This window comes from Syngnathoides biaculeatus, chromosome 11 (assembly GCF_019802595.1).
Source record: "Syngnathoides biaculeatus isolate LvHL_M chromosome 11, ASM1980259v1, whole genome shotgun sequence".
NCBI classification, from domain to species: domain Eukaryota; kingdom Metazoa; phylum Chordata; class Actinopteri; order Syngnathiformes; family Syngnathidae; genus Syngnathoides; species Syngnathoides biaculeatus.
In genome coordinates, this window is record NC_084650.1 from 30,324,820 (window position 1) to 30,340,179 (window position 15,360).

Consider the following 15,360-nt stretch of genomic DNA (forward strand, 5'->3'; position numbering starts at 1 on the left):
AAAGGCCCAAAAGTCACGAGACAGTCACGCACTGAACGGCCCTTTCAATTTGGAATCAACGACAGCAAAAGCCCGAGAAGCATCCAAACGCTTTCCATTTTGCCTTCGAATATCGCTGGAATATCAATATGAAAAATACAAATAATGCACTGACCATTTACTTTTTTTCTGGGATTTGGCCTCCTTTTCGATGACGTTGAGGCTGTGTATGTTTATTAGTAGACAGTTGCGAGTGGAAAAAAAAGTGACTGATTTCGATCCATTTAATGAAGGTGAATATTGTTTAGACTCATTGAAAATATTTTCTATTCATATTTGGACACATTCAACTCACAATTTGGTCCTGGCCAATGTTGGTGTCATTTGCGTCTGCTGTGCCTCGCGCGTGCTTCCACTTTTCGGACTCTGAGAGACGCTGTTGGTCTGCTTATAATTTTGCGGGTGTCTTCATGGTAACTCAGTCCGTCCTCCCTCTGCCTTTTGTCGGCGGCGAGGAGAGAGAAGGGCGCTCTGCGCTCCACAATTATTTGCACGCAAACTTCGACGTGCCGGGCTGCAAACGGATCATTGACCAAAATATCCCTTCGCTGTCTTTGTTTTTGTCGTCATGGATAATCGAGGCCCCCGCCTTTTCTGGTGCGCAACATGGAGGTTGTTTTCCGGATGGCGACGGAAAATTGGGACGCTCGTCTTTCTGCTTCGATTGGTCACCGCGGTAAGTGGTCAGATTCGTTATTCTATTCCCGAGGAGATGAAGAAAGGCTCCGTGATCGGAAATGTGGCCCAAGACCTCGCTTTGGACACGAAGAGACTCGTTTCTGGACGCGCCCGCATCGTGACGGGAGGAAACACGGAGCTGAAGGCAGACAAAGGGCTTCTGGTCGTCAGCGACAGAATCGACCGAGAGCAGCTTTGCGGGGATGTGACGCCGTGCAGCTTCAGCTTCGAGATCATTTTAGAAAAGCCCATCGAGCTGCACAGCATCGTTGTGGAGGTTTTGGACATTAACGATCACGCTCCCGTCTTTGCTCGTAAGGAGAAAGCTCTCGTTTTTGAAATAAGTGAATCTGCTGTCGTGGGAGGGGAGTGCCCCCTGCCGAGTGCTGAAGACCAAGATGTGGGGCAAAATGCGTTGCAGAATTACATTTTGTCAGCAAACGATCATTTTATTCTGAAGCAGCATGCAAATCCGGACGGGAGTAGTAATATGTGGAGATGGTGCTCGAGAAGCCTTTGGACAGAGAGAGACGACCCCGCTTGACTTTCAGATTAATCGCAGTCGATGGAGGAACACCGCAGAGGTCCGCTACTGTCGATATAGAAGTAAACGTTTTAGATGTAAATGACAACGAGCCAATATTTAATCAATCAGCATATAAAGTGACTGTTGTGGAGAACACAATGAGAGGAACAAGTGTAATAACAGTCAATGCGACAGACGCTGACAGTGGTCCAAATGGAATCATCACATACGGTTTGTCTCAGATGAAAGGAAGCGTTGCAGATACATTTGAAATTGATCAAAACACTGGCACAATTTATGTATCAGGTCAAATCGATTATGAGAAGAACAAAAAGTACGAAGTGAGAGTAGAAGCAAAAGATCAAGGTGGGCTTACTGGGACCAGTAAAGTTATAATTGATGTTATTGACATTAATGACAATGCTCCAGTTATCAATATAATGTCATTTTCAAGTCCTCTGCCCGAGGATTCGCCACCTGGTACAACAGTTGCAGTTCTGAACATAAGAGATGTCGACTCTGGCAGAAATGGAGAAATAAAATGTTCCGTGGATGGGAAACTTCCCTTTAAACTGGAGACGTCGCTGACAAACTATTACAATTTAATTTCAGATCAATATTTAGATCGGGAAGCTGTCTCCGAATATAACCTCACAATCACAGCCGCTGACCTCGGATCGGCTCCTCTTTCCAGCTCAACAAAGTTACATCTTAGAATCTCAGACGTCAATGACAACGCGCCTTCGTTTGATCAAAACATTTATTCCGCTTACGTCACCGAGAATAATTCTCCCGGCGTTTCCATCTTTGCGCTCACCGCTCGAGATGCTGATTGGAATCAAAATGCCAGAATATCATATTTTTTAGAGGACACTCAGATTAGCGGCAGTCCCGTTTCCAACTTTGTCTCTTTGAATTCCGAAACTGGCGTCGTCAGCGCCGTGCGCTCCTTGGACTACGAGCAAATCAAGCGTCTGGACTTTGTGGTGCGAGCGCAGGACGGAGGCTCCCCTCCTCTCTTCAGCAACGTGAGCGTGGGCGTCCTGATCCGGGACCAGAACGACAACGCCCCTCAGGTCCTGTACCCGGTCCAGACGGGCGGCTCGGGCCGCACGCCGAAATGGTGCCTCGTTCGGCGGACGCGGGCTACCTGGTGACGAAAGTGGTGGCGGTGGACGTGGACTCTGGCCAGAACGCCTGGCTCTCCTACAAAGTGCAGCAGAAATCTTCCCCCGACAGGGGGGCGCTGTTTGAAGTGGGCCTCCACAATGGAGAAATGCGAACCGTCCGCCAAGTGACCGATAAAGATGCCGTCAAACAAAGACTGACCGTCGTCGTGGAGGACAACGGGCAGCCCTCTCGTTCGGCTACGGTGGTGGTTAACGTGGCGCTGGCGGACGGCTTCCCCCAAGTGCTGAGGTCGGAGTTCGCCGACGAGGACGAGCGGGAGGCCGACGAGCGGCTGACTTTTTACCTGGTCTTGGCTTTGGCTGTGGTCTCCTTCCTCTTCGTGGTCTGCTTGCTGCTCATCATATCGCTCAAAGTGTACAGGTGGAGGCAGTCTCGCGTCCCGTACGGCTCCAACCTCCCCGTCATTCCGTATTATCCGCCGCGTTACTCCGACACTTTGGGGACGGCGGGGACTCTCCCGCACGTCTACAATTACGAGGCCTGCGCCACCGCAAAAAGTCACGTGAAGAATACGCAAGCCGTGAGTCAAAGTTTAGTCAGTGTGGACGGAACGGACGCTGACGGGCCGCACGGCGGCGAGCAAACGTCGGGAAACTTCTCTCAGATGTCGACTTTGGTGAGTCGAATGTATCAACGTTTCCTCTCCATTTCATAGCTTATACTGCTTTATCGAGGTTACATAATTATTTGTTGATGCTCAGTTGAATTTGTAGTTTTTAAATTTGAAGAGTTTGTTTTCAAAACGAGACATAGGCATTTTTTTCAGATTGACGAAACTCTCGCCAAAATTATCCATTCGGAGCTGGATAATTTTGGCGCGAGTTTCGTAAATCTGAAAAAAATGCCTATGTCTCGTTTTGAAAACAAACTCTTCATTTGGTTCCTGACAAAAAGGGTTTGACATTTGCTCTTTTGCTCTTTATTCATTGTGGCCCGTGGTTTCCCAGAGTTACTCGCCACTCAGCATTTTAATTAGCTTCAATTTGAAGGTTGTTTGGTTTTACATCTAAAGACCCTAATCCGACAGTCACTGATGGTGTAGTAGTACACACGCCCGACTTTGCTGTGGGGAGCGTGGGATCGATACCCGCTCAGTGACGGTGTCTATCTGCCCTGCGACTGACTGGCGACCAGTTCAGGGTGTAGTCTGCCTTTCGCCTGAAGCTTGCTGAGATAGCTTTCCCGCAACCCTATTGAGGATAAGTAGCTTGTATAATGACATGACATAGCCTAATCCATTCCAAGCCCCCTGACCCCCTCCCCCGCCAAAAACAAGCATTCAAAATGTACATAATCTAAAGCATAACACAAAATTATGTTCATTTACCTTAAAAATAAGCATTCAAAGTGTACGTGATGTAAAGAATAAAAAGAAATTATCTTCATTTACCTTTGGCGTTGAGTGCGTGGCGAGCAAAAATGCATAATGGAGTCTCAGAGGTGGAGGCACGCGCACAACTTAACTCCACTCAAATTAATAAATTCCATAAACTATAAGTTCAAAACAAACATTAACATCAACTTTCAAGGTTTCCTGATTTACCAATCCAAGGATGTTTGCCTTTGGCTTTTAATAATCTCACGGAAATGTGCAAGGCAAATGTCATCGAAGTGAGCGATCACCCGACTACTTAAGACATTTTCCAGACGATTCTTTTGAATAAATTCCGAAATGTCATGGAATTTCGTCACCTCGGCTTTTATTCTGGCTGACGCAACAGCGGCTGCCTCCTCCTCTAAGCCGCAAAGTGCCGTGTCTGAACCAATGCGTCGATGTCCTCCTTTGCCTTTCCCATCGAAACAATTTCCTCAACTTCAGGTTCAACCGCCACTTCGAACCTTTCAAGTCCAGCAGCAGCGGCATATCGCCGTGGTCTGTGTGGCGGCCATGTTGAATGTGGCAACATTTCCATCGTATTGGTGTGACTGCCATGATATCACGTGTTCTATGCAGAGAGGGCACATCGCTGTGGTGTTCACTCCATGAGGAATACTGTATAGAACTCCCTGCAGAGCGGAACATGCTATTTTTAGAACAGACCGATTATTATTATTATTATTAGTAGTAGTAGTAGTAGTAGTATAATTATTATTAAGACAGCGGTCGGTGGCAACAGATGAGGAACCTGGAAATACTATTTTGTCACAACTCACAAAATTAATCTGCCTGTGATGTGTGTCAGCAGAGTCCACATCAAGCAAATCAACATAGAAAGTTACGATAAAATATAAAAGATTTTAAGCGTATTCAAGTTTTTAAGAAATATTTTTTACAATGTATTTGTCCTCGACTGGGTGTTTAAGGCCACGAAAAATCACAAAGCATTAATTTTGTACTAGGAAGTAGTTTTGGTGCAAATGACCTCGATAAAAGTGATTCAATAAAACGTGCAATCAGCTGAAACAGACGACCCCTGCCCAAAACCGCCTCTTTAATTGATGTTCCACCATGTCAATATTCTGGAACTCAACATTGTAAAGATGCAGCCGAATCATATGAGCTTTTCATTTTTGTATTTTGCCCCGGGAGTGCCTGGCGACCACTTCAAGATGTTTCCATTCACACTAAAATGGCTTGGAGAGGCTCCAGCACTCGCTCGATCCTTGTGAGGATAAGCTTCTCGGAAAACGGATGGATGGATGTTTAGCTTGGCCCAAAGTGAGCAGTGAGGTCCTCGTGCAGTTTTGTCTCTGTCCGTGGTGCTGAAGGCCAACTTCCAATGGATTTGGTGAGCAGCGCTCATCCTCGAGATTTCAGATCAATAATCATGATTTATGTTGGTCTTACACACACCACTTCCTTCCTGTAACCGTCTTGTTTTGACTTTGTGGTCAAGCGACAACGTTAACTAGAAAATGTCTTTTTTAATGCTTTATTTTTAAAGCAGTTATTTAACAGGACATAACGCACTCAAACGTTTCTTTTCTCCGCTTCTTTTGAACCTTGTATTCTCACTGTCTTTGACAGTTTTGCATTTGTGCCTCTAAGGGGCGCTGTTATACGATAAATGGATGTGCTGATGCTGTGTGATGCAGTCCAGCTCCCTCCTCTGTCGCTGCCATTCGGCACCAGAGAGCTTCGCGTCAACAACGGACAATCGTTGATGCCAAATAACGCCGATCTTATCGCGCCTGGTTTGCTTCTGTCCTATTTTTTTCGTTTACTTCGTTTTATTGGACTATTTTTAAGTTCTTATGGAGTCTAAAAAAAACATTTCAATCCGAGGAGGATTGCGACGGCGACGTGCGGCCTGCCTCTTTGTCTTTTGGTGCTTTTTTCTGAATGCGACCGAGGCCCAAATCCGCTACTCAATCCCCGAGGAGATGAAAAAAGGCTCGCTGGTGGGAAATGTGGCCCAAGATCTCGGTTTGGATCTGAAAAGACTCCGTTCTGGGCGGGCCCGCATCGTCACCGGGGAGAACGTCCAGTACGCCGAGCTGAGGGCGGACAAAGGGCTCCTGGTTGTCCGTGAGAGGATCGACCGAGAACGGCTGTGTGGAGACGTGACGCCGTGCAGCTTCACCTTCGAGATTTTGTTGGAAAACCCCATGGAATTGCACCCCGTCACCATCGAGGTGGTGGACGTCAACGACAACGCTCCCACTTTTAAAAATAATCATTTGCGGTTTGAAATCAGCGAGTCTGCCGCACTCGGCTCCCGTTTTGTGTTGGAGGCTGCGTATGATGCTGATGTGGGGACAAACGGCGTGCAGAGTTACATTTTGACACCGAGTGAAAATTTTGTCCTAAAGCAACACGTCAGTCCCGGAGGAAGTAAATATGCAGAAATGGTCCTGCAGAAAGCCTTGGACAGGGAACAACAGCCTCGACTTTCACTTAAATTAGTGGCTGTGGATGGAGGAAGTTCGCAGAAGTCAGGTACAGTGAATATAGAAATTAATATTTTAGACATTAATGATAATGTGCCTGTTTTCAATCAAACTTTATATAAAGGTAAAGTGATTGAAAATTCCCCAAAAGGCACTCACATTCTGACTGTGAATGCAACAGACGCAGATAGCGGTTCATATGGGAAAGTAACTTACTCATTTTCGAAGTTGAAAGCAGAAATCGAAGATTTATTTAATATTGACGAGATGACAGGATGTATAACTGTAGCAAACCAAATAGATTTTGAAAAAGACAAAACAATCGAGTTCATGGTTGAAGCCAAAGATCAAGGAGGGCTGAGTGAGTCTGCAAAAGTGGGAATCGAAGTATTGGATATGAATGACAATGCCCCCATCCTCAATGTGATGTCCTTCACGAGTCCAGTTTCAGAAGACTCCCCGGCCGGTACCACCATTGGCATCATTAATGTGAAGGACCAGGATTCCGGCGACAACGGTCACGTGACCTGCACAATTGAAGGCCGCGTTCCATTTCGGATGAAGTCCAACTTGAGAAATTATTTCACCTTAATGACCGACGCCGATTTCGATCGTGAAAGTGTGTCCGAATACAACATCACAGTTGTTGCGTCCGACGCCGGCTCGCCCCCCCTCTCCACCAAGAGAACTTTTCATTTGAAAGTTTCGGACGTCAACGACAATGCTCCTGCATTTCCGGTCAGCTTTTATCGCGCCAACCTCGCCGAAAACAACTCGCCGGGTGCTTCTGTGCTGAGAGTTAGTGCCAAAGACCCGGACGAAAACCAGAACGCTCGTGTCTCCTACATGTTGGAGCCGGGCGAGATCGGGGGAACTCCCGTGGCCGAATTTGTGTCCGTCAACGCCCAAAGTGGAATTATCAGCGCCGTGCGCTCCTTGGACTACGAGCAAATCAAGCGTCTGGACTTTGTGGTGCGAGCGCAGGACGGAGGCTCCCCTCCTCTCTTCAGCAACGTGAGCGTGGGCGTCCTGATCCGGGACCAGAACGACAACGCCCCTCAGGTCCTGTACCCGGTCCAGACGGGCGGGTCGGGGCCGCACGCCGAAATGGTGCCTCGTTCGGCGGACGCGGGCTACCTGGTGACGAAAGTGGTGGCGGTGGACGTGGACTCTGGCCAGAACGCCTGGCTCTCCTACAAAGTGCAGCAGAAATCTTCCCCCGACAGGGGGGCGCTGTTTGAAGTGGGCCTCCACAATGGAGAAATGCGAACCGTCCGCCAAGTGACCGATAAAGATGCCGTCAAACAAAGACTGACCGTCGTCGTGGAGGACAACGGGCAGCCCTCTCGTTCGGCTACGGTGGTGGTTAACGTGGCGCTGGCGGACGGCTTCCCCCAAGTGCTGAGGTCGGAGTTCGCCGACGAGGACGAGCGGGAGGCCGACGAGCGGCTGACTTTTTACCTGGTCTTGGCTTTGGCTGTGGTCTCCTTCCTCTTCGTGGTCTGCTTGCTGCTCATCATATCGGTCAAAGTGTACAGATGGAGACAGTCTCGCGTCCTGTACGGCTCCAACCTCCCCGTCATTCCGTATTATCCGCCGCGTTACTCTGACACTTTGGGGACGGCGGGGACTCTCCCGCACGTCTACAGTTACGAGGCCTGCGCAACCGCAAAAAGTCACGTGACGAATACGCAAGCCGTGAGTCAAAGTTTAGTCAGTGTGGACGGAGCGGACGCTGACGGGCCGCACGGAAGCGAGCAAACGTCGGGAAACTTCTCTCAGATGTCGACTTTGGTGAGTCGAATGTTTCACCGTTTCCTTTCCATTTAGTCGCTGTCGCTGCTTTTTGAGATTGTGTGAGTTATTTTGCTTTGTTGCTGAACGGTTGATGTTTTGAGGTAATCCAAATCTTTTTCCTTGAGTTGTCAAGTTTTTTGTTGATGCTCACTTGACTTTGTAGTTTGTAAATATGTTGCATAACAAGCAAGGCTTTTGTGTGGTTTCAGAATTACAACCCCAATTCTAATGAAGTTGGGAGATTGTGTTAAATATACGGAAAAATCAGAATACAAGAATTTTCAAATCCTCTCTGTGTATTTAATTGAAGACACTCCAGAGATATTTCATGTGCAAACTGATAAACATGATTATTTTTAGCAAATAATCATGAACGTAGAATTTTATGGCTGCAACACATTCCAGAAAAGCTGGGACAGGGTCATGTTGACCACGGTGTTACGTCACCTTTTCTTTTAACCTTCAATAAACGTTTGGGAAGTGAATGCACTCATTGTTGCAGCTTTGGAGGTGAAATTCTTTCCCATTCTTGCTTGATGTACACCTTTAGCTGCTTAAAAGTCCGGGGTCTCCATTATCATATTATATAATTCTTAATCTTTCACACATATTCAATGGGAGACGGGTCTGGATCGAAGGCAGGCCAGTCTCGTACCTGTACTCTTTTGCTACAAAGTCACAAAGTGGTTTGACATTGTCTTGCTTAAATAAACGTGGGCATCCATGAAAAAGACTTTGCTTGGATGGCAGCATGGTTCTCCAAGTGCTGTATTTACCTTTTAGCATGAATGACGACTTCACAGATGTGTTAGTTGGACCTCGCATTGGCACTCACAAAGCCCCATCCCATCACAGATGCTGGCTTTGAACTTTGCGTCCATAACAGTCTGGATAGTTCTTTTCCTCTTTGATCCGGTGGAGACGACGTCCACAATTCCCAAATTGTATTTAAAATGTGGACCTGTCCGACTCCAGAACACTTTTCCACTTTTCATGAGTCAATTTTAGATAAGCTCGAGCCCAGAGGATCCAGCGGCGTTTCACGGTGTTATTGATTCAGGTATTTTTGCCTCTCCTGATTACTTTTTTTTTTTTTTTTTTTTTTTGCATATTACGCATAAAGGTTTCAAATCACCAAACCAATTTTGATATCGCTTAGAGATTACCAAAGGAAATACAAAACGCGTTTTGCATTTGCATGCAAATTACCTTTTCACAGAGGGTCGGAAAGTTTTGGACTTTTTTTTTTTTGGTCCCTAATAAATTGTATTGCCATTTGAAAACTGCATTTTTTATTTTCTTAGGTTGTCTCTGAGTGATATTAAAATTGGTTTTAATGATTTGAAACATTATGTGAATGTGTTTGAAAAAAAAAGTCAGAAATCAAGGCAGGGGGCAAATACCGTGCACGGCGCGGTAAATGACTTTTGCTTTGCATAGTAGTGTTTTAAATTGCACTGGGGATGTGGCGCCCAACTGTATTTACTGACTTTGGTTTTCTGAAGTGTTCCTGAGGCCACGTTGCGATATCCTTTATACATTGTCGTCATTTTGTTGATGCAAAGCCGCCTGAGGGGTCGAAGGTCAGGGGACTTCAACATTGGTTTTTGGCCTTGCCACTGGCATCCAGTGATTTCTCCAGATTCTCTGAACTTTTTGATGATATTATGAACCGTGGATGATGAAATCCCTAAATTCCTTGCACTTGTACATTGAGGAACATTGTCCCTCAACCGTTGGACTATTTTCTCACGCACTTGTTGACAAAGAAGAGGTGATCCTCGCCCCGTCTTTGCTTGTGAATGGCTGAGCAATTCAGGGGAGCTCCTTTTCTAGCCAGTCACGGCACTCACATATTCCCAATGACCTGACCTTTTCACCTTTGGAACGTTCCAAACAGAAGTTAGATGAGCATTCATCAACTTTCTCAGTTCTTTTTGCTACCTGTCCCAGTCATAAAATTCCAAGTTGATGATTATCTGCCAAAAACAATCCAGTTTATCAGTTTGAACATAAAATGTCTTGTCATTGTCGTGTATTCAATTAAATGTCGGGCAACGATAATTTCCAAATTGTTGTATTCTGTTTTCATTCATGTTCAAAGCAACGTACAGCTTCATAGGAATCGGGCTTCCACTACCCGCTCAACATTTTCTCTCGATTGACTTCACTAGACGTACAGTACAAGCTTTCCTGTCACGTCTTTAGCAAGTCACAGTAGGGATTAGAAGTCCCATGTGGTTTCTCTGCAGGACACGCCCCAATGGGATCATTCATGCATCCATCTATCTTCTGGGCTGCTTATCCTCAAAAGGGTCGTGGAAGTGCTGGAGCCTATCCCAGCTATCCAAAACAAGTTTGTGGAGGTTTGGGGCTCGGTGTGGGACGAAAGAATTTGAAAATGGGTGAAATTAAGATTAGGGTGTTTAAGGTGTCTTGGGAAACAAACTCATGCTGCAACTGCGGCGAGCTCGAAAGGGACAAGACGGAAGGAAAAGATGAACAAGGCTGTACTTCTTTTCCACTCTGGAAGAAGTCGGGTGTGTTTTACAGGCTGACAACAGCCAATCAGAGTAGCGGCATGTGACCTGGAGCAAGTCAAATTGGAGCAGGGCGTGTCCTGCCTGGAAACTAGATGGGAACCCGAATCAAGCAAGACTGCGATGCAGCAATTTTTGTGCAAAAGATATCAATTCGGAACAGATTAAAGCAACGTGGGTAACTCACATGACTATTTGGCGGCCATGTTGATGGTGGAAACATTTCCATTGTGCTGATGTGGCGGCCATGAGGGTAAATGTTTTAGTAAGGGTCGCATTGCGCTTTGTGAGGAGAGCACATTGCTGTAGTGTTCACGTAAAGAAGAATACGACACAATGATCGCTGGAGTCTCGAATATCCTGTTTTTGGAACAGTTTTTTTTTTTTCTTTCTTCCAGCTCTTGGTGAGTGTAAACATTTCAAACTAGGAAGCATTCTAATTTGATGCGACTCATGAAACTGACTTTCCCGGTTTGAGTGTGACACAATGTAGTACGTTTGGAAAGACGGAATAATTTTCAAAAAAAAAAACTTTTTAGTTTAGTAGTTGGAAAATTTGATCATGAAAAGAAGAAGTAGAGCGAGTTGGAAAAAAATAGTGTAAAATAGTGTCACAGTACGCTCACCTGAGAGCATGTGGGTTTAATTCCCACTCAGTGACTGTATCTGTATGTGCCCTGTAACTGGCTGGCGACCAGTTTTGGGTGTTGCATTTCCCCCAAAGATGGCTGGAAGAGGCCCCAGCACTCTGTCGGCCTTTGTGAGGATAAGCAACGCGGAGAATGGTTCGGTGGATGTTTGGCTTGGCCCAAAGTGAGTCGTGAGGTCCTCGTGCAGTTTTGTCTCTGTCTGTGGTGCTGAAGGCCAACTTCCAATGGATTCGGTGACCAGCGCTCGTCCTCGAGAATTCAGATCAATAATCGGGATTTATTTTACTCTTACTCACTTCCTTCCTGTAGCTGTGTTGTTTTGACTTTGTGGTCAAGTGAAAAAAACTGAACTTGGAAGAATGTCTTTAATGTTTTATCATTTTTAATGCAGTTATTTAACAGGACATAAAACACTCAAACGATAATTTTGTCCGCTCATGTTGAACCTTGTAGTCTCACAGTCTTGGACAGTTTTGCATATGTGCCTCTAAGGGGCGCTGTGACACGGTAAATGGATGTGTTGGTGCTGTGTGATGCAGTCCAGCTCCCTCCTCTGTCGCTGCCATTCGGCACCAGAGAGCTTCGCGTCAACAACGGACAATCGTTGAGCTCAAATAACGCCGATCTAATCGGGCCTGGTTTGCTTCTGTCCTATTTTTTCGTTTACTTCGTTTTATTGGACTATTTTTAATTTCTTATGGAGTCTAAAAAAAACATTTCAATGCGGGGAGGATTGCGACGGCGACGTGCGGCCTGCCTCTTTGTCTTTTGGTGCTTTTTTCTGAATGCGACCGAGGCCCAAATCCGCTACTCAATTCCCGAGGAGATGAAAAAAGGCTCGCTGGTGGGAAATGTGGCCCAAGATCTCGGTTTGGATCTGAAAAGACTCCGTTCTGGGCGGGCCCGCATCGTCACCGGGGAGAGCGTCCAGTACGCCGAGCTGAGGGCGGACAAAGGGCTCCTGGTTGTCCGTGAGAGGATCGACCGAGAACGGCTGTGTGGAGACGTGACGCCGTGCAGCTTCACCTTCGAGATTTTGTTGGAAAACCCCATGGAATTGCACCCCGTCACCATCGAGGTGGTGGACGTCAACGACAACGCTCCCACTTTTGAAAATCATCATTTGCGATTTGAAATAACTGAATCTGCTGCACTTGGCTCCCGTTTTATTTTGGAGAGTGCGTATGATGCCGATGTGGGGACAAACGGTGTGCAAAGTTACATTTTGACACCGAGTGATAATTTTGTGTTAAAGCAACACGTCAGTCCCGGAGGAAGTAAATATGCAGAAATGGTCCTGCAGAAAGCCTTGGACAGGGAACAACAGCCTCGACTTTCACTTAAATTAGTGGCTGTGGATGGAGGAAGTCCGCAGAAGTCAGGTACAGTTAATATAGAAATTCAGATTTTAGACATTAATGATAATGTTCCTGTATTTAATCAAACTCTGTATAAAGCTAAGGTGATTGAAAATGCAGCAAAAGGCACTCCCGTTGTGACTGTGAATGCCACAGACGCAGATAGCGGTTCAAATGGGAAAGTAACATACACATTTTCAAAGTCAAAAGCAGGAAAAGTAGATTTATTTCACATTGATGAGATGACAGGATGCATTTCTGTCAAAAACCAAATCGATTATGAAAAAGACAAAACAATCGAATTCATGGTTGAAGCCAAAGATCAAGGAGGGCTGAGTGAGTCTACAAAAGTTGAAATCGAAGTCGTGGATCTGAATGACAATGCCCCCATCCTCAATGTGATGTCCTTCACGAGTCCCATTTCAGAAGACTCCCCGGCCGGTACCACCATTGGTATCATAAATGTGAAGGACCAGGATTCTGGCGACAACGGTCACGTGAGCTGCACGATCGAAGGCCGCGTGCCATTTCGGATGAAGTCCAGCTTGAGAAATTATTTCACCTTAATGACCGACGCCGATTTCGATCGTGAAAGTGTGTCCGAATACAACATCACAGTTGTTGCGTCCGACGCCGGCTCGCCCCCCCACTCCACCAAGAGAACTTTTCATTTGAAAGTTTCGGACGTCAACGACAACGCTCCTGCGTTTCCGGTCAGCTTTTATCAAGCCACCCTCGCCGAAAACAACTCACCGGGTGCTTCTGTGCTGAGAGTTAGTGCCAAAGACCCGGACGAAAACCAGAACGCTCGTGTCTCCTACATGTTGGAGCCGGGCGAGATCGGGGGAACTCCCGTGGCCGAATTTGTGTCCGTCAACGCCCAAAGTGGAATTATCAGCGCCCTGCGCTCCTTGGACTACGAGCAAATCAAGCGTTTGGACTTTGCGGTGCGAGCGCAGGACGGAGGCTCCCCTCCTCTCTTCAGCAACGTGAGCGTGGGCGTCCTGATCCGGGACCAGAACGACAACGCCCCTCAGGTCCTGTACCCGGTCCAGACGGGCGGCTCGGGGCCGCACGCCGAAATGGTGCCTCGTTCGGCGGACGCGGGCTACCTGGTGACGAAAGTGGTGGCGGTGGACGTGGACTCTGGCCAGAACGCCTGGCTCTCCTACAAAGTGCAGCAGAAATCTTCCCCCGACAGGGGGGCGCTGTTTGAAGTGGGCCTCCACAATGGAGAAATGCGAACCGTCCGCCAAGTGACCGATAAAGATGCCGTCAAACAAAGACTGACCATCGTAGTGGAGGACAACGGGCAGCCCTCTCGTTCGGCTACGGTGGTGGTTAACGTGGCGCTGGCGGACGGCTTCCCCCAAGTGCTGAGGTCGGAGTTCGCCGACGAGGACGAGCGGGAGGCCGACGAGCGGCTGACTTTTTACCTGGTCTTGGCTTTGGCTGTGGTCTCCTTCCTCTTCGTGGTCTGCTTGCTGCTCATCATATCGGTCAAAGTGTACAGGTGGAGACAGTCTCGCGTCCCGTACGGCTCCAACCTCCCCGTCATTCCGTATTATCCGCCGCGTTACTCCGACACTTTGGGGACGGCGGGGACTCTCCCGCACGTCTACAATTACGAGGCCTGCGCCACCGCAAAAAGTCACGTGACGAATACGCAAGCCGTGAGTCAAAGTTTAGTCAGTGTGGATGGATCGGACGCTGACGGGCCGCATGACGTCAAGCAAATGTCGACTTTGGTGAGTCAAATTAGTCTGTTTGTTTCAATTTATTTTTGTGTGCATGGTGTGTATTATGGAGGAGCCTTGATCTTATCTTGATCCATATATTTCTTTTACTTTTGTGTGGTCAAACCTGAAAGTAATCATTCACAGAAATAGTGCATCTTCTCGCTTGAAAGGGGAGATGCAGACTTGGTGGAGGCAGTTCAAAGTACAGGAAACCATTAAATTCATAAGCAAAGAAGATGTGGAACCCCAAGAGGGCTGACGAGAAGTGAAAGGAATACACGGACATTTGATTTCAGGCAATGGTAAAGGTTGCATTATCGACACCAAAGAAGAAGGAAAGGATCTCGAGGGGTTGGCCGGACAGAGGGATGGAGATGAGCAGAATGTCCGGCAGGTGAGGGTGATTAAGGATGTCGATGGAAATGTTGCCAGTAGTGTGTGGAGCACATGTCAAGAATACTTTGAGGAGTTGATAAATGAGGAAAAATAGAGAGAAGGAAAATCAAATGAGGCAAGTGTCGTGCACCAGAAAGTGGCAATGATTAGTAAAGTTGGACTGGGAAAGATACTGAATAGGATGAAAAGCAGGGGAATGCCTGTGGAGGTATGGGAGCAATTTTGACAGTTGGCTCTGGAGTTTTATTGACCAACTTGTTCAACAGAATACTAGCGGGTGAGAAGAGGCCTGAGGAATGAAGACAAAAGCTGCTGGTACCATTTTTTGTTTTTTGTTTGTTTTTTTCAAAACAAGAGTGTTGCGCAGGGCTGTGGAAGTTTAGAGGAGGAAAGTTGATGAGTCTCAAAATGAAGTTCTTGGAAAGAGTCGTGAAGGCTCGGATCAGGAAAAATGTATTTGTAAGCAACAGTATTGTTTCGTGCCCAGTTTGAGTACTACAAATGCATTGTTTGGCTTGAGAGTGTTGATGAAGTACATCGTAGGTCAGAAGGAGCTACGGAGTCATGCAAAAGCCTGACAGAACCCAGAGAGGAACTTTGGTACTCCATGCGGAA

General features: G+C 46.9%; 2 protein-coding genes and 1 pseudogene across 2 annotated transcripts in view; all 3 read left to right on the plus strand.

Annotated features, from left to right (window-relative positions):
* Positions 1-601: 601 nt before the first annotated feature.
* Positions 602-4,421, plus strand: LOC133509056 (protocadherin gamma-A10-like; annotated as a pseudogene).
* A 1,174-nt stretch (positions 4,422-5,595) lies between these two features.
* Positions 5,596-8,231, plus strand: LOC133508591 (protocadherin beta-16-like). Its single transcript, XM_061834807.1, has one exon. It carries the CDS (start codon positions 5,630-5,632, stop codon positions 8,093-8,095), a length of 2,466 nt encoding a protein of 821 aa, XP_061690791.1. The 5' UTR covers positions 5,596-5,629; the 3' UTR covers positions 8,096-8,231.
* Positions 8,232-11,843: 3,612 nt separating this feature from the next.
* LOC133509086 (protocadherin beta-16-like) overlaps positions 11,844-15,360 on the plus strand; it is a 42,383-nt gene continuing 38,866 nt past the window's right edge. The window contains exon 1 of the mRNA XM_061835787.1: positions 11,844-14,749. Coding sequence (XP_061691771.1) covers positions 11,950-14,439 — 2,490 coding nt within the window. The 5' untranslated portion in view covers positions 11,844-11,949 and the 3' untranslated portion in view covers positions 14,440-14,749. The remainder of the gene's footprint in view (positions 14,750-15,360) is intronic.